General features: G+C 46.6%; 1 protein-coding gene across 4 annotated transcripts in view; it reads right to left on the bottom strand.

The window, feature by feature from the left end:
• Positions 1–27,492, bottom strand: part of TRIO (trio Rho guanine nucleotide exchange factor) — a 372,926-nt gene that overhangs the window by 39,318 nt on the left and 306,116 nt on the right. For all 4 annotated transcript variants that reach the window (XM_068535156.1, XM_068535157.1, XM_068535155.1 and 1 more), the window contains exons 35-36: positions 3,402–3,694; positions 1,845–2,015 (exon numbers count right to left, since the gene is read on the bottom strand). In XM_068535156.1, the coding sequence (XP_068391257.1) occupies positions 1,845–2,015; positions 3,402–3,694 (464 nt within the window). The remainder of the gene's footprint in view (positions 1–1,844; positions 2,016–3,401; positions 3,695–27,492) is intronic.

The raw sequence follows: 27,492 nt of genomic DNA, 5'->3' as shown, positions 1-27,492 counted from the left end.
ACTTGCACCGTTAATTTACTGGAAACTAGAAGAGGGGTGTAATATGAACCTTGCTTCATATTAAGGACAGCAGAGATGCATGTGACACACGGCTAGCTGTCCTAACGATGCATGTCTCACAGCAGACAGATAGGGATTTATACATTTACAACAAGGCTGTTACAATATGGATCCAGATATGCACTTGGCAAAACAAGTGTTGGCTTGGTCTAATGAAATCTGGAAGATGAGGTGAAGAAAACAAGGAAAAAATTCAAATGGAGAGGTAAGGAAACTGAGCCAAAACAGACACAGAACACAAATCAACATAATGCTGCAGTGAAAGTTTACAAAAAGAGAAAACAGAACAAAACAAAACATTAGTCACAAGATAATATACTCTCTGGGAACATCACTATAGACTTTTGTAAAAGAAGAATTTCTATGGGTAATACCCAATGAGGTAACACAATAACCAATAAATGATTTTGGCAAACAGAAGAATATAGTGCAATCCACTCTTTCAATGGAGAAAAATACCCTCTTATTTGGTGAATAAGTCAACCAGGCCTGGCACCTCACTTTCGGCTAACCATCCAGATTTACACAATTCCAGTTTTCTGCTTTTAAAGAGGTATGGCTTAGAACGCTACGAAATAACCGAGGAGTTGTCAGAGCCTGGCTTCCTGGCGGGTCTGCTCTGGGCAGTGGGGCGCGAGCTTCTCTCCCATCTCAGGCCACCCTGCCCACCACCCCCATGGCACGGGGTCTGCACCTCAGATGCCCTCCAAACCCCAGACTCGAACCCAAGCTCCCTCCTTCTGCCAAGCCCACTGCGCCCCTGCTGTGCACTGAGGGCCCCGGAGGAGGAGGGGGAGGAGGAGTTCTACAGAGAAGGCGCCTTAGGTTACGACTAACGCGTGATCGGCCTCGGCCTCATGGCCGTCGATCACTGCGCCAGGGCGACCCCGGGTCATCACGCACGGGCCCATCCAGCGAGTGACTGTGTTAGCACTGAGGGAAGTCAGGGAAGGAAAAAGGGGAAGAAGGGGGAAAACTGATGAAAACATCTGTTTTATTCAGAAACCTCAGTTTCTGCCCAAAAAAAAAAAAAAAAAAAAAAAAATCACCAGTAATGACTCCATAGGATGGTTTTCAACACCTGCCAGTTTGGAGAAGCAGGATGGGCCAGAATGCGAGAGGATGTATAAGCCACAGTTACCAGGTTTCCTTCTTGATATTTTAGGGTTGTACAGAGTAATTTTAGATTATGGAAGAACTCAAAAAAACCCAGAAAACAAAAAATAAGATTTACTTGGCTTGAAGCCTCTGCATACATCCAAAGAGGAAATTCATGGCTTTGAACTGATTCCTACGCTTTGACAAACTCCAGTTTGACCCAGATAGATGTTTGCCATGTTGGAAAAAGGAACTGGACAGCAATACCATCCCACCTGAAAAACCACACCTGTGTGCAGACACCTAACAGAGAGAACCAGATGGGCTCGTGTGCGTTTAGGACGCAATCACGCAGGTGGCGTGCGACTTCCCTGCCCTCTCAGGGACCCTGGTTAGTACAGTGAGAAAAATTAAAATGACTTGAAAAGTAGCAATTACGAAAGCATCCATGAAAAATGCACTGAACGTATTTATACACGCACACGTGTATGAGAGACTGCGCGTGTTCCTACAGCTTGGTCTAAACGGCCTTTGCTAGCTATACTTTTGGGGTGAAAGGCATCTCCCAGGTGCCTTTTCACAGCCCGGGTCGCTCTCTACGCCCTGCAAGGAGGCTGGGGCACAGCGGCAGGCAACCGCCAGGCCCTCCCCTGGCGAGGCTTGGTGTGGGCGTGGGCCCCCCTTACCTTGTCGTCCTGTGAATCCGGCTGGAGCAGGCTGTGCTGCTGGATGGCCATGGGCGGGGGCAGGGGCACGGCGTCGGCCCCCTCCTCCCCTTCTTCCTCTCCGCAGCTCTGCATGCCCGAGGACGAGGACTTGGAGAGCGTGCCGCTGCTCAGGCCCTCGTTCCGGCCTCTCTGAAACCAGACCGACATTCGCCCATTGGAGCCCGGCCCTGACTGCTGATGTCAGTTCACAGAAACTGAGCCCTCAGGGGTTAACTGGAAAAGCACAGCCCGGCCGAAACTGAGAGCAGAAATCAAGCACAAGCTCCTTCCAACCCTGACGGGAGCTTCCACTCCCGCCAGCGACCCAAGCTCCCTCGCTTGCCAACTTGGACGAGGGAAGGGCCACTGAGAGCGTCTTTGGAAGGGACTGCCAACGTTAACCGTTAGGCTCTGAACACATCTGATCTTCAAGAAGCCAATTTAAAAAGAAGGTTCAAAAATCTGAACCATAACCCTTAGTTTCTCTAGTCTCATATTTCACTTTTTGTTACTTTGCTCATATAAAACTCACCGACGTCAGGAGGGCATAAAGAAAAATAGAATTCAAGGTGTATTTTAAGAATCTGAATTAAGTATGCCCATTAATCTTCCCCTATTCTTACTTTCAGAAAAAAATTTCAGCTTTTCATTTCTATCACGAGGACACAGTATATAAAACAGATAGATGAGGACATAAATGAACCACACGCTCCAGTGAAAACCCACGGCAAAAACACGCCCAGGAAAAAAGCAGCAGAAACCCCACATCTGCAAAATAAATTGAACGATACAAATCCTGTCTTTTCTCTCTCTCTCTCTCTGCCTTTTTTTGAGTCTGTGAGGGAACTGGGGGATAGGGGTCCAAGTTAAAAACCGTGAGGGCCCCTCACTGACACCACACTGCTGAAGGCCCATCTTGGGGATCATGAAGGAATTCGGTTCCTTGCAGTATAATTTTAAGCTCCCACCTCCTCCAAAAAAGGGGAAATTAAAAATAATTCCTGGCTGACCTACATACATTTATCTTCGATGACATGGGAATAATCCAGGGTTTACTGCTGGGTTAGCAAAGTATATTAACTGTGTGCTTTCTACTCAGGACAAGACATAAGCATGAATATGTATGAATACGGGGGCAGGGGTGGTGGTGGAGACAACTGGAGGATGCAAACATTCCCTTAGCCCTTCCAAGTCCAAAACTGGTGCTTTCCTTGCAAAATGCTGCCCCCGTGGTTGACTGCTAACCTCAGGGGTCACTTAAATCTTTTGCCTCCCGGGAGGCGCCCCTGGCTTTGCCTGTGATGGAGGTGAGAGGGGGCTAAGGTGGCCGGGCACCACGTTCTCCTGAAACAGGCAGGGTTGCCCAAGGCCCTCTGATTTCTTGACCTGAGGCCACGTGTGGGTCCCTGGTTCTAGACGCTGCTGGAGGAACTGAGCGGGGCTCTGACCCTGGTCCTTCCCAGAACGTAGGGAAAACCACCCAACGAGTGAATTCACTGTTCCCACAACTCGGAGGGAGATGCCCGAGGCCCTGACCTCTTCCGCCGTCTCGTCCTGCGGGGTGGCCGCACTGTCGTCCGAGTCCTTCTGCGAGCCGGCGTCGGCGCTCTTGCGGACCTCCCTGCTCTTCTTGTGCTTGTGGGCCAGCTTCTTCACGTGCCCGTCGGCCTTGCCGCTGCTCAGCCGCCGCACCGGGCTCGTCAGCCACTTGCGCAGCGTGTTGCCTGGGCGCTTGGGGCCCGGGGAGCTCTGCGCCCCCATCATGTGGGGCTGGAGGGAGGCCACAGAGGCGGGCGGGCTGGCATCGTTGCTGGAGACGGACAGCGAGTCTGCGGGGCGAGAGAGAAACAAGTGTGACTGGCAGCCCCCCGAGTCCTGGCTGGTGCCACTGCGCCGATGAACAGCGTCACCACCCAGGTGAACACCAAGTTCGGGGGCCGCCGGGAGCTGTGTCTGGTGGCTCTGCCCTGGGGGGGAATGTCCAGGGAGACCCGACCCACATGCTCACCCATCAAATGGCTCCCCACCTGGAGCTTTGCTAGAGGTGATTTTTCTCCAGGTGTACTGCCCCCTCCAAAAACCCCCAGGTCACCAATCCTGGAGACCAGCATCATTATCGCCCAGGCTCAAAATGTCACTGTCACTTAAAATATCACAGACATTGGAGGACACACTGTTTGAATTATCTTCACCCATTTTCTTGAGAGACAAGAACCAAGAAAGAATGGCTTAAAGAAGAATTTAAAGGAAATTAAAAACTAATCCTGGTGGATAAATGTACAGTTTCACTCACTCCCAGTGAATAAAAGTACCACTCAATAAATAAACATGGGCTTCCTTGGTGGCACAGTGCTTAAGAATCTGCCTGCCAATGCAGGGGACACGGGTTCGAGCCCTGGTTCGGGAAGATCCCACATGCCGCGGAGCAGCTAAGCCCGTGCACCACAACTACTGACCCTGCGCTCTAGAGCCCGCGAGCCACAGCTACTGAAGCCCGCGTGCCTAGAGCCCGTGTACCGCAACGAAGAGTAGTCCCCGCTCGCCGCAACTAGAGAAAACCCACGCGCAGCAACAAAGACCCAACGCAGCCAAAAATAAAATAAATAAATAAATAAATAAAATGTTAAAAATAAATAAATAAACACAAGTACAGGCACACCTTGGGGATGTCGTGGGTTCGGTTCCAGACCACTGCCATATAGCCAATATCGCAATAAAGTGAGTCACAAATTTTTTGGTTTCCCAGGGCATATAAAAGTTACGTTTCCACTTATTGTAGTCTATTCAGTGCCCAATAGCATTGTCTAAAAAAATGTACATACTTTAATTAAAAAATATTTTATTGTTAAAAAATGCTAACCATCATTTGAACTTTCAGCAAGCTGTAATCTTTTTGCTGGTGGAGGGTTTGAAAAATTGTAAGACTCAACAAAATGTGACACAGAGACATGAAGCGAGCAAACGCCATTGGAAAAATGGCTCCAACGGACTTGCTCGATGCAGAGTTGCCACAAACCTTCAATTAGTTAAAAATGCAGCATCTGTGAAGTACAGAAAAACAAAGTGCAATAAAACGAGGTATACTTGTATGTATGTATACGTGCGTGGGTGTATAAATCAGTACAGACGTGAGCTGGTCAGGCATTGTGACAAACGGCACCCTTCTAGAAAGTTCAGTGTGGAAGGGTAAAGCTGGCTGGTTCACTGGGAAATCCGGCTCACGGCCCCTTGTTTCCCAGCCGTTCTCTGGAACTACACAGGCATCTGCAGCCCCTGCTCTCAGCCTCAGCAAAGTTACTTCACGTGTTGGAGAAAATACCAGTAACACTTAACAAAACAACAACACATTTTAAAAAGAAATGTGAGTAGCAGAAACCTTCCTCAAGTAACCAAAATGTTACTTGAAAATATATCCAAATGAATCTTCTCACTGCATTTGAAAAATTAAATATAGTCGGCCCTGAGTTGCTAATTTTTCAGGAGAAAAAAGGAGATATAAACACACTTAGGTAACAGCTGACACTCAACAGATCTGTGGAATTACGTGAGACGTTACTTTACAGACAGAAGACCAGTGACCTGGGACACTTCTTGGCCCTTTCCCGAGCACTGGACTCCGGAGGACTCCTCCCACAGCAAAATGGAATAAAACGCTTCACTTTAGGAAACGGAAGAGCAAGATCATTCACTATGCTTGTTATTTTCTTAAATCTTAGTAAGTCTTGAAAATAAATTAAAATTAGTCTTCAAAAAGATGATTTCATACAGCTACCTGTATTAGCTGTATTTACCTCTGTGGCACTGGAGACCATTACCTGCTGCAGTTAAAAAGCAAGACAGTTAAATTCCCCCAGTCCTGTGATTACATGTACGAGAGAGCTGACAGCAGTTTCCCACTCACGCTCAGACGCCCGGGCGAGACAGCGGAGCGCCGTCTGACTGCTGCCCGTTCCCTCCCCGGCCGAGCCTTGCAGGGGAGAGGGTGTAATCTTCCATAAACAGATGACGCGTTTCAAGCTGGATCACTCATTCTTAAAAGTCTAGATTTTCTCAGAGGCAGACTCAGGCTCAATACAGCATTTCCCCCCTCCTCGTGCATATATGTGTGTGTGAGCATATATTTTTATTTTATTTCTTTTCATAGAAGAGTGACTAAAACGTCCCCACGTCAGCCTCGTTTTCCTCAGGTACCAGCGGGAAGAGGTAGCAGAACGAAGCCATGAAGTTAACAACGCGCCTGCTGTAAAGAGCTTCCTGGGGACTTTCTCAGGTGCTGACTTAGGGTAAAGGGCAAACAAGGCAGGCACGGTCGCTACCCTCGGGCACTCCTGCTGCAGTGACAACAGGAAGGACAGAAGGAAGAGGAGGGGTTGGACAATCCACATGTAGATGATACTTTATTCAGCTAAAGTTTTTCTAAGTACCAACTATCAGTATTAGCAAGGCACTGTGTTGGCCACAGCAGGGGACATATTTCATAGTCGTTTACTGTGCGTTTACTGTGCTGGGATGCAGAGCCAAGCCCTGTACTAGCCACCGGACAGAGATGAATAAACCTACATCCTTTACCCAGGGGATCCACCTGCAGGGCTTTCAGTGATCACATAACCATCATTCAGGCAGAACTGTGACACTTCATGCTGTAAGCGAGTACAAACCCTGGTAGAGGTTGAGAAGAAGGGGAATCAGGTGGAGGGATCACGGAGGCCTTCCTAAAGGAGGTGACGCTGAAGCTGGCCTTTGAAGGAGCTGGGCCTGAATAACCCATTAGGAGGAGCTCACAAGGGCATAAGCTCCAGGAGGGCGGGGGCCTCGTCCGACATGTCTCTGGAGGTGTGCCCAGGGCCTGGCGCGGTGCCTGGCGTACAGCAGGCACCTATGAAGTATCAACTGGAAACAGCAGAAATCCCAGCCCAGAGAGACAGAGCAAGCTGATCCACAGCCCTATTCTCGGGACGGGTGTTTCTTCGAGGAATAGTCACTCAGCCGAGCAAGCACACAAGACAGAGAACCACGAAGGTGGCGCCCGGGTGGAGGAGGGGGGGCGTCCCTGACAGGTGACGAGCATCCGTGACAGAGCTCCGTGGTAGGAAAACGACAGAGGCAGACTTGCTTTCATAAAACCAAATCAACTGCAGGCCTTAACGTCACCAGCAGAACCCTCACACGTCCCAAGTGAGGGGACACCGCCTAAACCAACAAATGAACCTTCCACGTGTCTGGGTGCCTAAAAGCGAGCAGCTGGGGGGACGCAGCATGGGAGCAACGCGGCTCATAATACGAACCTTCAGTGAAGAGGCCGCCCACCGGGAGACCTGACACGGTCTCTGTGTCCCCCAGACGTGCGGGCTTGTGGAGAAGTGAGAGCTCTGGGCCGGGTGGGCAGCTGAGGGCCGTCGCCCCGACACGCAGACCTCGCCCCCGGTCAGCAGCCCCAGCGGCCTCAGGCGGCACGAGGCGATGAACTGCAGTCCATCACCAACGCCTCATGGGACCCGGCTGGCTTTGCAAGTGTGATTCTCAGGGCATCCCTGCCTTGCTTAGGAAAGGAGATGGTAGTGGTCAAAATGGTTCAAAAAGAAAAAGAAATTAGAGACGACACTGCCTAGCTTCTCTCTGTGTGCTCAGCTGCATAGGAGTTGGTTCTCTGCACTTTGAGAAGTAGGTTCAAAAGAGATTTTTTCCCTCAGTTGGCAGGTTGAGCATTATAAACATGGCCATGGCCTGACCAGTCCAGCCTAGACCCAGGAGGGAGGCAAAGCTGTCCAAGGTCAGAGCTCACCAGTGCTGCAGACGAATCGCTGTTCTCAGGGAATAGCGGTTCTCTTCTTGAGCTGCTATTTATCGTCACTTAAGTGACACTATTTCACTTTACTGGAATATTCATGACTTAAAAATATGCTAGCAGCAATTACAAACTAAGAAGAAAATTTTGTCGTTTCTTAAATTTTACCTTGAGAAACTATTCCGTTTTAGAAGTCTGAAAATGTAGAGGGAAAATTTCTTCACCTGTCTCTAAGATTAACAGATATTTCGTGTTGTGCAGATCTGATACATTAGTCACAATCCGGGGGATTAGCAATGAAAAAAATAACCACAAACTAAAGCAAACAGATACATTCCTTCTCTCTCCAGTTTGTTTTTAACAATAATACTTAATTCTTCATGCTGTTTGACACTTTCCAAAAAAAAAAAAAATCTTATTTTTTTCTTTTCAACATAGAAACTCATTTTGCCCACATCAATGGATTTTAACAGTCCATTTACATGCTCTGTGACATAATGCATAAATCAGATTTTAAAACACTTAAAAATTACTTAAACTTAAGTCAATTATTAATAGAATGAAATAAAGGACCTATTATTTTTCGTTACCTTAAGAACAGACTTTGACCACTAGACCCACTGCTCTGATGCAAATTTTAAATTAAATAACATGTCCTAATGACATCTAGTAGAATTAAGGTCTCCAGTGTTACTGGGCAAAAGGTAAGCGTGACGCACATGATAAACGAGCTTTCGGCGGTCTCCTTGGGAAGATCCTAATTACTGGTCTGCACACAGGTGCCTCACGTAGCTGAGCTCCCGGTGGCTGTGACACGCTGTGTCTGAAGGGTCACGGTCGGGCACAGACGCTGCTGGGAAGGCCCCCTTCCTCCCTCTAAGACCCCCTCTCTGTTCAGGCAGATTGTGGGTGGCTCAGGCCAATGACAACAGTAATCCTAGGGCGGAGGCCCCACGGCCAGGCTCTGCATCTCCCTTTCATGACTGCAGTTCCAGCTGGGTAACTGTCAGGACAGGAAACCACCGTGACCTAGACTCCAGGCCACACGTGGGCGGGCGCTGGGTCTGGTTTGTTTACAGCTACGTGCTCAGCTGGCACATCCCTGGAGCTTAATCAGTTTATGTTGAATACATAACGAATGGGTCGGGACTTCCCTGGCGGTCCAGTGGCTAAGACTCTGAGCTTCCACTGCAGGAGGCACAGGTTCGATCCCCGCTTGGGGAACTAAGATCCTGCATGCAGCCAAAAAAAAAAAAAAAACAACAACCGAACGGGTGAGTCAGTGAATCGATTGCCAGCTACAGGCTATTTTCTGGCCTGAGCTCACGAGCCTGATAACTTATGCTGACCCTGTGAACGGTGACGTCCTGACTTGGTGCTATACCCCACCAGTCTGGAGACGAGCTACAGGTCATATCTAATTTTAGTCCAGTTTGTGAGTCTATGAACTATGTACTTACAAGATGGTAACTGAGAGTAGATGACAGCTGTCCCTGTACCAGCCTGCGCTAGGCGATGCCTTCTTGCAGGTGAGAGCCAGGCCCAGGAGCCCTTGGTGAGGGTGGGGAGCACGTGAACACCCCCCAGCACGTGTGGTGTGGGCGAGGCGGCAAAAAGAGGGGTCGGGACCGAACTCACCTGAGAAAGACGATGGAAAACTCATTTGTCACTCAAGGCAATTGTACTGTTCCTGTTCCCATCTTCAGTTACCATCTCTTGCCTTCCCCTCAACTCCTACTCTCTTGGAAGACAAAAATGACTCAACACTCAGTACATTCAGTACCGCTGCCTTTCCACCCTGTCACCACCGTCCATGTCTATGAGGATGCCGGCACTCAAAACACGCCTTGCTGGGATGTGCCTTCCTCTTCCCAGCCTGGGGACACTCCGCTGATGCAAGGTCCAGGTGGGAGATCAGCTGAGGATGTCGGAAGGACTCTGGACTTGTCACAGGGTCTGAGTTTGAGACTGGCTCTGCCACGCCACAGCCCTGACCCAGGCCAACATCCTGGCACCTGAATTCTCTCATCTCCCAGGGCTACGGTAGGATTACATGAAGTAACGAGCTTTGCAAATTGTAAACTGCTATTTGCAAACACAAGATGGTTGAGGCAAGCTTCTCCCGGACTCCCTGGTAGCACAGAACTTGCTACATTACATGCATGCAAACTGTGAGTACCCAGACAACGGCGATGTGGATTAATGATTTTCTAATCACAGGCCTAGCGTGGTAATCAGCTACATACTCAGAATAATTTTTAGGCCTATGAAAGATGAGTGAAGCAATGTAGATGAATTACTTCATTCTGTTTCCATTTAAAAAAATAACTTGTCCCTTATTAAGAGGGCAGGGTAAACTGTAGCATAAAGATACTGTCAGCACGTCCCACTCATTTCAAAAGACGCTCATGTGTGTATAAGAGAAAGCCAGTTGTGAGCTGCCTGAAGCCCTAAGAGGGGAAATCAAAGTTTCTCTTATTTTGAAGGGAAAACAACTCCACAAAGATGGTTCTTTGCTGAAGTCAGAGTTCACCCAAAGTCCATGCTAGATTTCTTCTTAAAATTAAGAAAAAATCTAAAAAAAAAAAAAAAAAAAAAAAAAAGGAGCGGGAAGCGGGAGCCCTGCCCCTCCGGCCGCCCCAGAAGAGTTCCACCATGGGAACACACACAGCCCCAAACTGCTGGGAGGAGGGAAACCGCCCTCGAGTCCCAGTCTCGGCAGTTGAGACATCTGTGATTAATAAAGCCTTTTTTTTTAAAATGTAAGAAAAAAAGGAAAAGGGACCGTATCCTGCTAGCTGCAGACTGAGGAAAGCATCACGTTTCATTTTAACCCTCTCCTCGTTTTCACGATGGTAAGAAGGCGTGAAGATGTTCCTAAGTGTCCCAGAGTACAGACCGGACTGCTGAGGATGCTGTCCCTGAATTCAAAACGCCCGTCCGAGTTTGAACACGCTTCACCAACGTGCCCTCCTGCTTGCCTTCATTTCAGCCCTAGCAGCACAGGGGCTCCAGGAGGACAGAGGTCGCTGCTGCTTTGTTCAGACTGTATCTCTAGAGTATAAGGTTTGCCTTTCCCTTCAAGTGAGCGCCTGATAGATTAATGGTCATTCAAAGCAATGGGGCAGCGGTTCCAGCCTCTCCCTGGCAGGTACTGGGCGTGGGTATCTGACAAGTCCTCCAGTTTCCTAACAGTGAAATGACTGCGATTCCTTACCAGGCTGCTGCAGGGAAAAGGAACAAAAACGGTCTTTGTAAACATATAGCCTAACACAAACACGAGGCAGTACTCACATTTTTACACAGAAAAAGAAACTGCGAAAGACAAGCAATAAAACAGGATGCGGTGGGGTGGTGAGATGTGTAAGGATCCCTCCGAAAGACAGGCACCCCGGGCTGAGAGCAGGAAGAAAGAGCAGTTGGAGAGCAAAGCGTGATCTCTCCGACGGCTGGCGCTGCCGCCTTCGCTGTGTCACCGAGCGTCTGCTGTGACAGGCACCCTGCACTCTGCAGCATCAGCCAAGCGTGCACACATGGGACCCACGCCGATGGCCGGTCACGTCTGAGGCACGACCACCGCGCAGAGGCGCACACTCAACACTGGGACACTTTCCAACAAACAGCTGACTCACATTTCAATCGCTCCTCCACGGAGGCTCCCGGAGCGATTTTAGCTGATTCGTTTTAAAGAAAGACATTCCCATCTTTCTGTCCATTGTAGGTGTTCAAAAATATCTGTCAAACGAACCTTGCAGGGCTGTCTTGATGCAAACTCCAAACAGGGTAAGCTGAACTCAGAGCCTGGCACCCTCCCAAAGCAAAGTGCTAATTTACAGTTCTGGTTGTAAGGACTTAAAGAAATGCTTATTTAGCCGTTATTGCTATGGGCTAGAAAAAGATAATTCAAGGACACTTTGGGGCTGAAAACAATTCCATCAGACCATTTTAAAACAGACTGGGCAGGGTTTGATCAGGTATGCCTGGCCTCTGGCAGTTTCTCAAACCACCGTCTTGTCATGAATTCAACGCAGCAAATCACCTTTTATTTAGGGAATTCTTCCACTGTATCAGGAAGGCTGTAATGTACATGTGGAAATCGGGTCTACAGATTACTTATAAATCAAAGAGAGAGTAAGTTGTTAGCTTATGATTGCTGACTGGGTTGGTTAACGTATTTTAGAGCAAAATTTTCTGAGTAAACGACTGTCATCTGTCTCTACAGTTTTCAAACTGGATTTTAATTCCCTGCTTTTAGAATCAAGGTAATTTTTTGGGGGGGGAATAATAATTGAAAACGATAACACACTAGAAATTCTCCTGAAGATCACACAAAAAGCGAGGTCATCCCCAATCATTCTTCCAGATGCATTTCTCGGGATCACATCTTCTCTTTGATTTACACAGTGATTACAACTGCCTGGGCAGGCTAGGTGTCTTAATTCACGACAGTGAGGAGTGAGATGAAGCTGGGGTATTACTTGGAGAACTTTAAGTAACTAAGAAGAAGTAACTGACTGCCTGGTGATATGGTTACACTTTTGGTGGGTCAGAGTATAAGAGCAAGTATTTTATAATACTTTCCCAAATTTAAATCCTCTTTCTATTTGTGAATAAGTAGCTGAAAACTCTTCTTGCTAGACTCCTAATTTTCCATTCTGGGCACCTCGCTCATCTTCTGTCTACGAAGAGTCCTTGGTTCTTAATTTGTTCCTCAGCACAATAAAGATGCACCCAGGGGTCGAGACACAGGCTTGGATAGGACACTGCATCCTCAGTGGGTTATCTGCTCCTCTGCACACCCCTAGGTTCAGGTGGTCCAGGGCTTCACTCCGGGCTGTCACTGTCATGGCAAATGCATGTTAACATGGGAAACAATCTTTTTTAAAAAGTTAGAAGCTGTACAGAGGCACCGAGCACGGATGTGGGATGGTAATGACTGAAAATGTGGCTTAAGAGTATTAAAAACCAGTTTTACATACTTCGCAATTTGGTGCAGTGGGTCCTCAGTGCAAAAATGGGAACTTTGTCTTTGCTTCACATATGAAGTGAACACAAAAAACATGAAGGAGCAAGATAAATTCCCCAGCCTTTTTTTTTTTTTTTTTTTTTAAATAATCCCTAGATTTAACCAGAGGTCCAGCATAGCATGGCCACGGATCACGCAGTAATGAAGAACACATGGTCTCTGCTGCCTGAGAAAATGCACATGAATGACCAACACATTCACTGTTCCCTCTGCAGCCCCCTTCCACGAACTCACACCACGGGAGCGCTCACTCGCAGGCCACCTCCCGGGACCCCTGAATGGAAGAACACAACGAAACTACTGGCATCAATTAAAACACTCAACTAGAAACAACTGGACTCAACTGGAAGCAACTGCCCTACCTTTTTCTTTGTGAAGGTTGAAGGCAAGGGTGTGTGTGCACACACAGAGCAGCTGACCCGTCTGGTGCACTAGTCTCAGCGAGTCGTGCCATAAAAAGAGAGCGTCCTCTCACCAACGTGACGAGCAAGAGAGGTACAAAGCTTGTAACCCCTACCCAAACAGAACATGCAAATAGAAGCTGCACATGCAATTCGCTCTTTGAATCTTAGGGAACCTCTAAATGCTATCTATTCCTAGTGTGGTTTCTGAAAACACCTAAAACATTACACAGTCTTTGGAAAATGTGGCTATGTCACAAACACAAAACTTCAAGCGTTGTTTTTCCTCCTCAAATTCATTCCTGTGAGAAACGCTAACCTGTCAGAATTTCTAGTCAAAACCCATCTCATTTTAAAGGTTTTCCCTCCATCCGAATTTCACTGCTTGAACTTCCAAAAAGGAAATGTGAAGAAATTAAATAAAGATAAGAGCACATGGCATAATCCTTTGCTTGGCTAATCAGATGATCAGGATATCACACACTGCCAAAGCGGAAAGCTGAAACACCCCAGAAATGAAACGATGAGGAAGGAGTCATTACCGACAGTGGATAATGGAAAGGACGGGTTGTCTGGACCAATGTCAGGAATTTAATACAAATCTAGTGAACTGAGTTACGAAGCCCGCAACAAAATCGGACCTGGCTCACCTGTGGGATCAGGAACATTCCAGGTATCAGTGGGTCTGCGGCTGGTGACTGTTTATCACCAGGCTGTTGGCTTCCAGGAAGAGATGAGATTGGGAGCTGCCATGCCTGGTGACCAGAACGCTGGGAGAGGGCAGCTGCGTGCCAAGGGGCAAAAGGGGCCATGGCAGAGACAGAGGGCCTGACGAAATCCCCCGGCACCGCTGTGCTATGACCTGCCGGCCTGACGCCCTCCCAGGGGCGGGACGGGAAGGGGCAGGAGCATCTGGGTCACCTGCTGGCCCGGAGCAGACATCCTGGAACGGTTAAAACCATACCGTCACAAAACGACGACTGCCAGAAAGCTCTCTTCTTTCGAATGCCAATGTTATGCCGGGGCTTACTTCTAAGGGGATCTTTCTCTACTCTGGACAAACACTGGCCTTGTTTGAGGAGAGTTTCTAGCCCATGTTCCTGTCTCCTTGGAATGACAGGGCCATTTTCTCTGTTTTTTGGTTTTCTTTTGTTTTGGTTTTTAATGTGGACTAGCCCTTGACATATATATTTTTGGGGAGATGAACAGCAGGCTTTTCCTGCAACCAAAACTCTATGATGCCACAGAAGGGAAAAGAAATTCCTGAAGGGCTATCTTGCCAGGGAGGGCTGGGAGGGGGTTTGGGCTCATTCCTGACTTTTATACAAGGACAGAAACAGATGTTTCAAGATATCCTTGCTGGATGAAAGAGAGACACTTTTCCAAAAAAAATTACATAAAAGTGAGACCAGAAACACACACACACAAATCTTGCAAGCGGCAGACGTTTACATCCCCATGCCCCCATCCCCATCCTGACACTCTCCCAACCCAGCCCCGATACTCCGAATGGACGGGTCCCCCCCCCCCCGGGTCCCCCCCACAACCCCGGGGATGTCTGAAGGGTAAAAGGCCGGTTAGCAGCAGCCTCACGTGGAAAGCTCTCCAGCCAGCGAGTGGTCCTGCTGCCCACCCCGCGCCCCACGCGGCGCTGGCTGCAGGTGAAGTCCTGGGCCTTGGAAGTGACTGATGACACCAGCCCTGACACCCAGTGAGGGCAGAGGTGGGGGAAGGAGGCCCTCTGACACCTCACCTGGCTCCACGGCCCCCTCCTACGTGATTAAACGAAAGGTGTCAGCCCGAGACCAGGCTGCTTCTGTGGAGGTCCTGCAGGAGAGGGTGCTGCCCTGGACCGCCGTGACCACACCGCCACGCTGGCGACGAATGACATCCCGCGGCCCGCTGCTCTCGCCCAGGGCTGCTTAAACGCTTAGAAACCGGAAAAGCTCCGAAAGGCGCCTCTGTTTGTTCGGCTTTTTCGGAGGCTGAGATCCTCTGTGTTCCCCCGCAAAAGTCAAATGGCTGTTCTTTTCTTTATGCAAAGAAAACATAATTAAAAAAAAAAAATTTCTGCGTCTTTCTCAGATTGCTTAGTATTTAGTATACTGCTGACTTAGGGATAATGAGGTTTTCTCTGTGATAAAATGGTGGGTTGTTGATTCTTAATTTCTTGATTTGGGAAGCTATTTCCAAGGCAATACGGTATTTATTATTGCCCTGAATGGATAATCATCTTTTAAGGGAACAGAAAGTTAATTTGCGGGGGAAAAAGGAATCACATGGCGCTCACAAAATACTCCCTCCATCTCATCCTGGCTTTCAGAGGTTCTTACACTGCTAATTAGAAACATGAATGTTTAACCCGTGGGCAAAACTGTCCCTGCTGTCAAACACAAAGTGTTAGTCAGTGGAAGATCTAATCTTATTTGAAGGAGGCTGACATTTGGAACTGTATTCTTCATGATGGATATTGATGCTTTCGATTAATGTCTTCATATTGTTGAAAAAGATAAAATAACTTGGGTTACCCTCTTAAAGGGGAAACCAAAGAAGTTTTTTAGGGGGCAGTTTGTCGATTTTTTAAGTTGGACATGGCTCTAGGTGAAGCCAGGGACATGCAAAGACATTCCGCTGCAAAACGGTTTAAGAGAACATTATGCAGTTAGTGATTTAAACTACGTGATTGATTTATTTCAGGTGGTGACAGATTTCTCTTCATTCGTATATAAGTTTATTATTATGTTTAATTGAGACCAGATTCAGAATGCCAACATGTGAGTCTTTTTCCTACGTTCCAGAAAATGCATGTAGTACACAAGGACATTTCTAACCAAAATATGCTATAAACCACACAGTCTCATAAACCTTTTCTTAGAGCCACGTAACTCATTCATAGAGCCCTATCCTCATTTTTATGCAGCATCAGGAAACAAAAACTGGCCTTGGAATGTTTTGCAATCAGCTTGCCAAGCACTATCACTCTTCACGTCATCCACCCAGCAGGTTAGCTGAAGTTTCGGTCTCAAGGGGCAGAATATTAGTTTAGAAAGAGTTACAGCTGTGGAGAATGAGGAAATGGCCGATTCCATCCCCCCAACCCCAAAACCACAAAGCAAGTATCTAGTACATTATATTCTAGGGTCCATGGTTGTTTGGTTCAAAATCAGAGAGCCAAAAAGCCCTAACCAATTAGGAATTCCTTTTGCGACTGTATTTTAGAAACACCTTTACCAAAGGCAAAATGCTGCTCTAACTAAAACTAAGCACTTGAAAACGGGATTAAAATGTTAACCACACAATTGTGGCTTTTTGCCCAATTGCGTGTGTGCATCTTGCATCCACAATCCACTTCCAAGCACACAGAGGGTTAAGGGTTGCAATCCCATAACCTTATCTCGTTTGATTTTATGACATCTTGCCCCCTCACTCCCCTATAAGAACTGAAGGGCACTGAATTTTATTTTTCAAATTATTATTTCATACTTTCTTGAGGACTGCCCACTCCCTCTCCAGGATATCACATACTAACACAACAACAACAAAAGCCAAAACACAAACAGAAAAGAGGATCGGGGCAACTGTTTCTAGAGTTCTTCATGTCTCCAACACCGGAGGCGAAATCTCCGTCTGTGATGTGTCCCAGGAGGAGCGCGCAAGGCCAGGGCGGCCTTCTAGCATCCCCCGCACTCCTCACGCATAGGTTGTCCTGTTAGCACCTTCCCCACGTCGGTGTTACTCAAGCAGCTGAGCAACTACAGTGGGAAGGAAGGAAGGGAGGCCTGGAGTTATTCCAGGAAGGAACAAAGCCACCTCAGAGACAAAGGGAATGAAAAGAACGCCTCTGCTCTGAACCCCAATTAACGGCACAAATCCTGTGCTTGGCTTTAATTAGTGCCCGGTGTGATAGAACGGCACTGCTGAGGACCGGGGCGGCGGTGGGGGGTGGGGGCGGCGGAGGCGGGGCGGGGGGTGGGGGAAGCAACAGTAGGAAACAACCAAACAGCCTCCGCACGGGGCAGGGGTGAGCAGGGCTGGGTAAGCGCTGTGTGCCCGAGAGAGACAAAGGGAAAAACCTTCAATTTCCAGTTCTACGTCATAATGAGCACCGTCCCTCCTTGTTACTAAAGACTCTTCTTCAACTTCACATGTGCTTCTGGCCATTGGGCCATTTCTTAAAATAATCCATCAGCTTATTTAAGAGATAAAAGAGGAAGGGGGGTTGCCTGGAGGCGATGTCCTTTGTCTCAGATGTTTCTCAGTGGCTCCATCCTTAGAAGGAAGCGTGACTCTGGTCTTTTTGCAACAGGTCCATTTTCATGACAGTGTGAACCGTTACTACTATTAACAAGATGTGACAATAGAAACTTTCTTGAACCGTGCACTTGAGAAAATGGACGGTGGAAAGCACTGAGAGATGATGTCTTCCAGTCAAATTTTAAAAGTATCAATAAAAGAGACATCATTTTTTCACATAAAAAGCCTAAAAATTTGTCTGAACATTGTCCCTGGTTGCCTGTGGGCGTTCTCTCCTCCCCTCTGCTGCTCCGTATGTCTGTGAATTTTCCTTTTTTTTTTTTTTTTTTTAAACCCTTGGCATACAGTTTCAGAGAAACACCAACTCTGTGTTGGGCTGGTACACTGTGTTCACGTTTGTGCGGTTTTATGTGAGAACTGTCAGAACTGAGAAGGAGCATCTGGGCTGTGGCCCCTCAGCCCAGCCTCTCCCGCCCGTCCTCAGAGGCGGAAGGGGAGGCGGGAGCCTCAGAGGATGAACTCCTAGGCGCATTACCCGCCCCCAGGCAGACGGCGCCGGGTCCTCGGACTTACCACCCGGAGGCCAACTGGAGCACGTGGAGGAAATTCTTCAGAATAAAACGCCATAAATGGGTGTCCCCACGAAGCCTAGCTGAAGGGATAGAAAGAGCACACACCGAAGGGAGCCGACAGCTGAGGAGGAGGGGGCCTGGTCCTGGTCCGCAGAGAGGAAAGGATTCCAGGACAAGGCAAGGCCGCTTGGTCTGGAGGCTCCAAACCTGGGATCTTCAGGGCACTTGGAGGGAACTTTTCAGCCTATTTTCCACATGAACTTCAAAAAGCTTTACTATTTCAAAATTTGTATATTCACCTTAAATAAGGCCCAGTAACTTAACGTTTCTTTGCATTTTGGCTGGAAATATACATGTATACAAATTCGGCACGTAACACTTCCTCCCCCCCACCAAACTTGCCCTCATAAGCTCAGAGGGACAAATACATCTTTGATTAGTGAAAAGTGAGAAAACGAATTAAAATTATAATTGTGGTTTGCCTAAAATAAAAAAAATAACCTTTAATGTAGTAGTTTTTGAAGAGCGTGATAACCATAGCAGCAGCAAGCTTCCTTTTTTTAAAAAAATTTTTCAGGCGAGGAAACTGCAGTTGAGCAAGATGAGCAAGGATCTGGCTCACTCTGGCGGCGGGAGCCCAGACTGGTGGTCTGCTGTGCACATACACACTACTCCCACTGTGTTACCGTGCAGACCATGCCTTAAACGCGGATTCACTTAAAATACTTAAAGAGCAAAAAAGATTTAAGATAGAATTTAGTTTGCACGGTACTTGCATGCAACAGTCAGTCTTCATCGTGGGAACAAGACAGTATTGTGCCGAGTGCTTCTGTGGTTTCGCTTCCTCACAGGAGACTGATGGCCTGTGCGCTGGCTCCTTGATGTGAAGTGGGCACTGCTGCTAACCTGCATACTTTTAGAACAAGTTTCACATTCTTATATTTAGTCTTTGAAAGGTCTGTCCTTCAATTTACAAAAACAAAAACTGCGCTGGTGAGAATCCACACTCCTCATCGAAAAAGAACAAAGACGACTTGAAGAGAGTTCTAGAAGAATGTTGAGGCACACAGCTCCCTGTGTCCAGGGGTCTGTTTAACGTTAAGGAGGATCACTACTCTCTGTTTTTCCAGCACTGGGATAGATTCCATGTGTCCCATAAACGGGAATGCTCGTTTCAGAATGAGAACCAACTCAATAGTCCCACTATCTTATCAGTATGAATGGGCTCTCCCACTGGAACCCTCTTAAAAGATAATTTATCGTTCTTCTTGACCTCACCTTCTCTTAAGTCCTTTTCCTAACAACAGCTTAGCAGTAAAACTCTCAGGGCTTATGGCTGTGTGAGTGACGGGAAATGGCAACATCTGCAAATAAAATTCCAAGCGAGACTAATTCACATTTGGACAAGGAGAATGCCCCACTGCATACGTCAGAAAGCAGAAAAACTGCCTTTTCCCAACGTACTCCAATAAATGAACTCCCAGATTGCTGCCGGGTATAAAGAAAGGCTTTGCAATCACTCTCTACGATTTGTTGGGCATTTTAAAGTTACTTTGGGATTCATTTCTTGCGTATTACTCAGAATCATCATTTTTCATTTCCCAATCTGATGCATGTATATGTCCCCATAATCAACTGAATGAGTGGAATCAGAATGTGTTAAAATATCACTCTGATATAACATGGTATTCAGGAAATTGCCTAGGAATTACTATGAAGGTTTAGAAAGAGATGGACAGTCATATTTCTCTAGGGGAAAAAAAAAAAATCAAAGTAGAGTTTTGCTTTCCTCTTCTAGTCTTTACTGTGAAGAGATTAGTTTTTTTTTTTTTTTTCCCCCCATGAAAATTCTAGTGGACATCTATTTCTTTCCAAATTTGTGTTAGCTTAAAACTTTTGTGTGACAGCTTGGATAACATCACCTTGAGTTTCCATTATAGTCTGAGAATTATCAGGACAAAAATATATCCAGGGGAAACCCAAACTACAACAGCATAACGATCCTCCTGTATGTAAAAAGTTAGTTTAATCATGTCTCTTCGGAAGAATTCCTAAGGACCTAAAATGCTACTAGGATTCAAAATCCCCTCTATAAGAAGAAGGCCATGTCTTCTTAAAATCTTAGCAAAATTGTTTATTAAAATATTTTGGTCTACACTTTGGGGATGTTTACGATCCACTGAGAGGGGTGCTCTATTGCTTTCCCCATTTTGCACACAAAGAAGTGAAGTTCAGAGAGAGAAGGTCATTCACTCGAGTCCCAGAGTTATTATTGGGTGACTGAGACTTTAAATCTGACTTTTGACATTATCGGTTGTTCTTTTCACTGCACAGACGTTATTATTTTCAATAAAGAGACCTTACAGATCATCTACTTCCACCCCCAGGGCAGATTCCCGGTGCACAGAATCACCAACGGACCTGCCCAGCTTGGACCCCTCCAGAAAGGGAGGCCATTCTTGAACAATTTAATTAACATAAATATGACAAAAGTTATGGTCAGTGACTTAAAAATGCTTTGATAGCTTTGTGAACAAAAAAATACGAGGAATATTATCAAAACCCACGTTCACACCAACAACGTCAATATTCACATAGCCAACACCTCCTTTGGGGCTCCTTTGGGGCCCGTTAATCAAAGAAATTTGGTTGTTTTCCTCTGGCATTTCATGCACAAACATGTAAACAGTGCCATGTCCCCTTCAGATGCTCAAAGCACATTTCTGCGCCTCCCTCTTCCTCGGATCCCCCCTTCTTTGGTGGGTCCCTCCACCTCCACCTTGTCCATTGAGCTCACAGTACACTGAAGTGCCCCAAAGGTCTCGCCAGGTCCCCTGGGCTCTCTCCTGCTTGCTGCCCACTTCTAAGTGCACATGTGAATAACAGCGGGTGGGAGAGTGAAGGCAAACATTAAATGCACACCAGGCCAGCACCAACGTTCTGGTAGAAGCCATCCCGGCTGGCATGCAGGAGACAGCCCGTGAGAAATTCCTTTCCATGGCTGTACAGTCTGGACAGATGTCAAAGGCGATGGCTGGAAAGTTAGCCTCCTCTGGAGCACTGCAGGGCAGGGGTTCTCTGCGACCCACAGACCTGACTTCTTCCCTGGCTTCATTCTTTTGTATCCTATTGCCTTTTCCTCAAAGTGGAATTTATCTGCTTCTCAAATGACCTTTGCAGGAATCATGTTTTGTTGTCTTGACTCCAGTTCTGTGTATAAACCGCAGCCTGGCCCACACACTCCCCTGAAATAGACTGGTGGTTATTGGGAGACCCGCTCCCCGCATATAACTTTATATTATCTTATCATATGGCTGCAGTTCTTAAGAGAAGGGAACAGAGAGAGACTCTAAATATACATGCAGGACACCTGAACAGTTTGAAAAACCCTAAACAAAATTAAACCTGAAACAGACATACGACCACAAGAAGGCAATTTGTAGCATAGATTACTTTAGCCTGTTTTATGCCATTTACAAGAAAAAAGGGATAATCAAAGCAATCCCCAGATATTAAGAATAACTTACAACAAAGCAATCAATCAACACATCACTGCACAGAGCCCAGTTCCCGTTTCTCATCCCCTTCCTAGAGGTCCCCCGCAAAACCTCCCCGCGCAGTCCCTCTTACAAGGCGGTGGGCAGATTACGCATCCCAGCGGTCAAGCACAGACCCTTTCTGTTTTCAAGCCCACCGCCACCAATGCGGCAGCTGCCTGGAAGAACACAGCCCGGGGAGAGCAGCTGGGGCTGCAGGGAGGTGAGTACCTAGGTCCAGGATCCAGTACTTGCAGGTGCCGGGCTGCCCGCCGCTGTGGTAGGCTGTGCTGACGGCCGAAAGCGAGTCCAGCGGATCAACTGGCTTAATTCCGTTTGGCATGGTGCGGCCGGGCTGACCCGAGCCTAAAGGCTCAGCACCCTGACCCTCCCTATGCCTCCAGGCAGCCAGAGCGACCCTGGGGGCAGCGAACCGGGCGCCAGTGCCCCGGGCACTCAGACGCAGGCATGAGGGACCGCTCCCTCTGCCTGGCGGCCCAGCACTGCCTTGCAGTGGGCTTCACATGTGGGAAGAGCCAGACGCCTCCGTGGATTGCTTTCTACCACAGTCACTCTAATTGGAGCTCAAGGAAATTCTGCAGGCGCGCTGGGAGCCAGATGTTTCTCCTCTCCTACACAAGCCAGAGCTGCGACTTCCTGACTCAGGGAGACGTCAAGTGCCAGCTGCCCTCCCCTCACTGGGCTCTCTGACTTGGGCTTTGTGTGCCTTTGGATGGAGGGCTTCTCTTGAGACACACAACAAACAGTGCCTCCTGATGTGACTTGATAACAAAAAGAAACGTAATTCGGTCTATAGCCAACTGGTTACATCACTGAACTGCAATGCCGCGCCTCGCTTATTAAAAACATATCTTCATCCTTCCTTACAAAAAGCAGCCGTACGAGTGAAAATAAATATCCTTACTTGTCATCTGTAAAGGCGTTTTTAGTAGAGCATCTTAAAAGCTTACTTTTGTCCTTTTCAGAAACTGGATATTTAGCCTACAGAAACCCTCACTCTCTCTATGAAAGTTTACATGTGTCTTCTCCCCGTCTCACACAGCACAATGGCTTCTTAGGGGAGTATCCATTGTTTAACAATCACCAAGTCGGACTTTTCAACTTCTACGCTAAGTGGACGCACTCCCTCTCCTGTTTCTCATTAATTCGAGAAGCACGCACGCGGCTCTCCAACCTCGACTTTCATGGCCCAGCTCCTGCGGTGAGGCAGTCACCTGGAATACTCTTTACACATCTAAAACTGTGACGTGGCCCTCAGTTTCCTCAACATTCTCCGAGGGGGGATTACTGAATAGTTTCCTTCTCATTTTAGGACAATTAAGAACTATTTAAAAAAGGAAAAGAAGAGAATAAATCCAGGGCGCCCAAAGAAAGCTGTCCCCGGCACTGTAATACCTCCCTAAAACAAACTGCTACAAAGTGGGGTTTGTCATTTATAGGCCCACATTAGGCCTCATATTCTTCTTAAAAGACCAGAAACAAAGCATAAGGTTGTTTTTCCTTATAAATGGTCCCGTGATAGATCCAGATGGCATACTTATGCCAGGACCAAGCAAGAGGCGGAATTCTGCACAGAGCACTTTTTATGCAAGAAAAGAAAACTTTATTACTGAATAAATAACCCTCTCTCTTGTTGGCAAAAAAAGCAGTAAAAATTATGTCCTAAAGGAAATCAAGTTAACTGACATTCTAGGGTTTCATTTGCTACAACCTTTATTAAATATTTTACTTTGTCCCTTTCCAAAAATACAGACCGCCAAGCGAGGGCCATTAATTAAAAAACAGAAAAAAAAAGAGCTGTCAGGGAAATTAATTACTTTATGTGTAATATATGTTCTCTACTCAAGAGGCAGGGAATGATGCTTAAAAATGAATAAAATAATTTTGGCTAAGATATATGAGAAGTTTCCTCAGTGACTGCTCTCTTCAAATTTCAAGTTCACATCTGTCAGAGAAATGTAGCACAGCAGGAGTAAAGGAAGGAAGGAAGGAAGGAAGGAAGGAAGGAAGGAAGGAAGGAAGCTTTTTCCATCTCCTCCTTCCTTCTATTCATGGAAGTGTGAGATTACAGAGTGTTTACTATGTAATTTTGAAAAAAGTAGTAAAGATAAATTATGTCAACTAATGGTACCACATGGCTCTCACCTGGAAGTGGTGATAATCTAACCGCTGGACAGACAAACATGGAACCAACAGAAGTGCTGATGTGAATAAGTGAAAGGGATGGGAGAGGATTGAGGAAAAGGAAGAAAGTCCAAACAATTGGCAAATGCTTCCTGGAAATAAGTTCTGCCTCTAAGGCGTGTTTCTACCTCGGTGGTATGAGCGGGACTCCAAGAGTCTGAACCAAGTTCAGGTGAGAAAGACGCATGGGTGACCTCAGCTGAGCTGGGGGGCAAAGCCTGTGGGAACCGCGGCCCTGAGGGCGGGAGGGAGCAGGTGGTGGGAACAGAGGCTGGGGAATTCAGGTGACTGGCTGTAAAAGAGGCGATAATGTGCCATGACCAGAAAGGAAGCGACGGGGAAGCTCCAGAATGGGTGGCGTGGGGCTAAAGCTCCAGCACAGAATGAGTCTATCTGCAGCGTGAGTGTGAGCTAGCGGGCAGGAAAGGTGGTCAGGAGACCACGACAACAGTGTGAGACCCGGGAGTGGGACGGAGCACTGAGCTCATGTAGGACAGATGGAGGTGAGCTTTGCAAAGAAGGCAGACAGACATGGAAACCGACTAAATGGGGTGGGTTAAAGAACAACATTCTAGGCATGCGGCAAAAGAGGAGATACGCAATGTAGAAATTAAAAAGTGGACTTTGTGAAGGAAAACAAGAAATTCTGGTTTTTTTGGTATTTTTGCTGCTTTCATTTGATGGCTAGACATATAATTAAAAGCGTCACAAAAGAAATAGAAGATGCACTGCCGAAGACAGTGCGTTTAAATGCATTAACCCAGTGTTTCTCTGTAAGGCTCAACAGCAAGGGGTGCTGGGAAGAAAAAATAAGACGTATCTGTATGTCAGAAAACCGGGGGTGTTGACTCTTGGAACCATGGTTATGTTTCACACACCCCCAAAGAAGTAATTAAGATCAATGAGGATTGGGATGTGTCCTCTAAATGCAAGGTAAACACAGTAGCAAATGAACCTAGTTGTATTGCCAGGGAAAAACATAACCACACTGCAGAAGGTGGGGAAGAAAAGAGCTTACTAAGCGACTTTGAAAAACAGTATTTTGATTGTATACTGTAAAACCAAAGACAACAAGAATTGTAAGTTCCTGTCATTGGTTGGCAGTGAGAAAAGGTAGCGTTGAGTCTTTCAAAGTCAAGTCATTTTAGGTAAAGAAAATATTTAATTTCCAAAGAGGAAAAAAAATGGGCTTCTGGACTAGGATTGAACAAATAAGTAAACATATTTTGGATAATGAGATGCAGGTCTCTCACTGTCAGAGAAAATGGTTCCAAGGAAGGAAAGGCGGAGGAGAAGCAGAATGAATGCTGTGCTGTTTGACAGAGGTCAGAGGTTTCAGAGTGATGTGAAAGTATGTTTCTTTATGTCTACACACACACATACATATATGGAGAGAGAGAGGGGGGGAGACAGAACATGGCTATAGACATGTGTGCACACATGGGTAGGTGCACATACACGTCTGCTGAGAAGACCTAAAAGAAACAGTTGACCCAGCACTGCAGCAAGGAAAACACAAGATGAGCCAGGAGCACCGTGCACTGCCAGAAAGCAAGGAAGCGCTCCAAAAATGATGCGACGTGTCCAGAGTACACAGAAACCAACCTGAAGGAGCTCCTAACGGCCAAAGCGGGAATAATTTGACCCACAAAATAAATAATGACAGTACTGGATAATGACTCATAGAATAAAATAAATATCCATGACTCTGTACCAATATAAATAATTGAATAAACAAATGAGGCAGGGGGAGCACTCTTCCTGACAGAATTCTAATGAATAAATTTAACAGGAATGAGGAAAACAGAAAATCACCAGTAGGCAAACGCCACAGTAATTATTGTTGTAGGCAAGACCCACGGATGGATGGAAACGAGTGGGTAAAGGCAAGAGGAGAAATAGAATATTCTCAGTTTCAAAACATCTCCCACAAGGTATTTGTTAACTACAAAGGGAAAAACTGTGACCTCAGAGTGGAGAAATACGCAGGTATCACTTTATCCAGGTGACCGAGGTCACCACCACCAGCAAGGAGACACATCTGGGTCCCCCTGCACCCTCAAGATGATGCACCGAGTGGGGCACAGCATCATTTTTGTGGTGTTCCTGCCAAAAATGCGTAAGCTCCACTTAATCATGAGAAAACGTCAGATAAACCCTAACTGGGGGACATCTTACAAAATAAGGGATGACTAAATACCTCTAAAGTGTCAAGTTCATGAAAAACCAAAGAACTACCACAGACTGGAGAAAACTAAATACGACATGGGTCCTGGATTCTGAGCCAAAAAGAGACATTAAAGCAAAATCCAAAATCACGTCAGTGGCCCGGTTAACTAGGCTGGATTCCTAGTTTTGGTCACTGAACCAGGGTCATGTGACACGTCACACCAGGGGAGCCAGGTAAAGGGGTGCAGGAATTCTCAATACTAGTTCTGCAACTTTTCCCCAAGTCTAAAATGATCTCAGGACTTCCCTGGTGGTCCAGTGGTTCAGAATCCGCCTTCCAATGCAGGGGATGCGGGTTCAATCCCTGGTGGGGGAACTAAGATCGCACAGGCCACGGGGCAACTAAGCCCACTGGCCACAATTACTGAGCTCGCGTGCCTCAACTATAGAGCCCACATGCTGCACACTACAGAGCCCATGCGCCCTGGAGCCTGCGCATCACAAATAGAGAGAAAACCCGCACGCCACCACTAGAAAGAAGCCCACGCACCACAATGAAACATCCTGCATGCCTCTACGAAGACCCCGCGTGCCGCAACTAAGACGGGACGCAGCCAAAAAATAAATAAATAAATAAAAATTAAGAAGAAAAAAAAATCTCAAAATGAAAAGTTTTTAAAAATAAAAAATTGAATGTTGTTATAGATACGTAAACAGCTAAAGAAATTGAAAGTGTGAAAAAAGTTACCAGAGAAATAGGCAAAGTCAGAGAACTTCTGTGGGGGGAGAAAACCCCTATTAGGGGGCCTTCCCTGGTGGCGCAGTGGTTAAGAATCCGCCTGACAATGAAGGGGACGTGGGTTCGAGCCCTGGTCCGGGAAGATCCCACATGCTGCGGAGCAACCAAGCCCGTGTGCCACGACTGCTGAGCCTGTGCTGCAGAGCCTGCGAGCCACAACTACTGAGCCCGTGCGCCACGACTACTGAAGCCCACGAGCCACAACTACTGAAGCCCGCGTACCTAGAGCCCGTGCTCCGCAACAAGAGAAGCCACCGCAAGAAGAAGCCCGGGCACCACAAGGAAGACCCAGCGCAGCCAAAAATAAATGAATAAAAATAAATAAATAAATTTATTTTAAAAAAAAACAACAACCCTGTTAGGCAAGTTCATCACCTGTGAACAGAGGGATCTTTGATTTATTGAAAAAAATCTACTGAAGAAATATAAAATCATCCTTTGCACAACTGTGTGTAAAATTATAATAGCCAATCTCATTCTCATGAAAATAAAGGTATTTTTATTTAAATTGGTTGGCAAGAAATTCTTTTGGTCAAAATCAATGCCCCCACCACCCAAATTACTTTTCATGTAAGCTTCTCTTGTGATAATTAATCCTCAAATATTTAAAATGAGAACTTCAAATTTCAAGTGCCCGTTATTAATCTGTTCAGAAAAAAATGAGACAGGGTCATTTTTGTCAAAGGTCGTCTCAAAAAAAAAAAAAACACCCAAAAAAGCCCCAAAACTCACACCAATAAAATAGGTCCATATATAAATGGTGCTTTATTACATCAGAACTAAAAATATACTTAATGCTATTTGTAAAACTAAAATTCAGATGAACCAAAGGACCTAAAGTCTTTCTATTAAGATTATAGCACTTTTTGAAGAGGGAACA

This window comes from Eschrichtius robustus, chromosome 2 (genome assembly GCF_028021215.1).
Source record: "Eschrichtius robustus isolate mEscRob2 chromosome 2, mEscRob2.pri, whole genome shotgun sequence".
Lineage (NCBI taxonomy): Eukaryota > Metazoa > Chordata > Mammalia > Artiodactyla > Eschrichtiidae > Eschrichtius > Eschrichtius robustus.
This window is presented reverse-complemented; position numbering and strand designations above follow the sequence as displayed.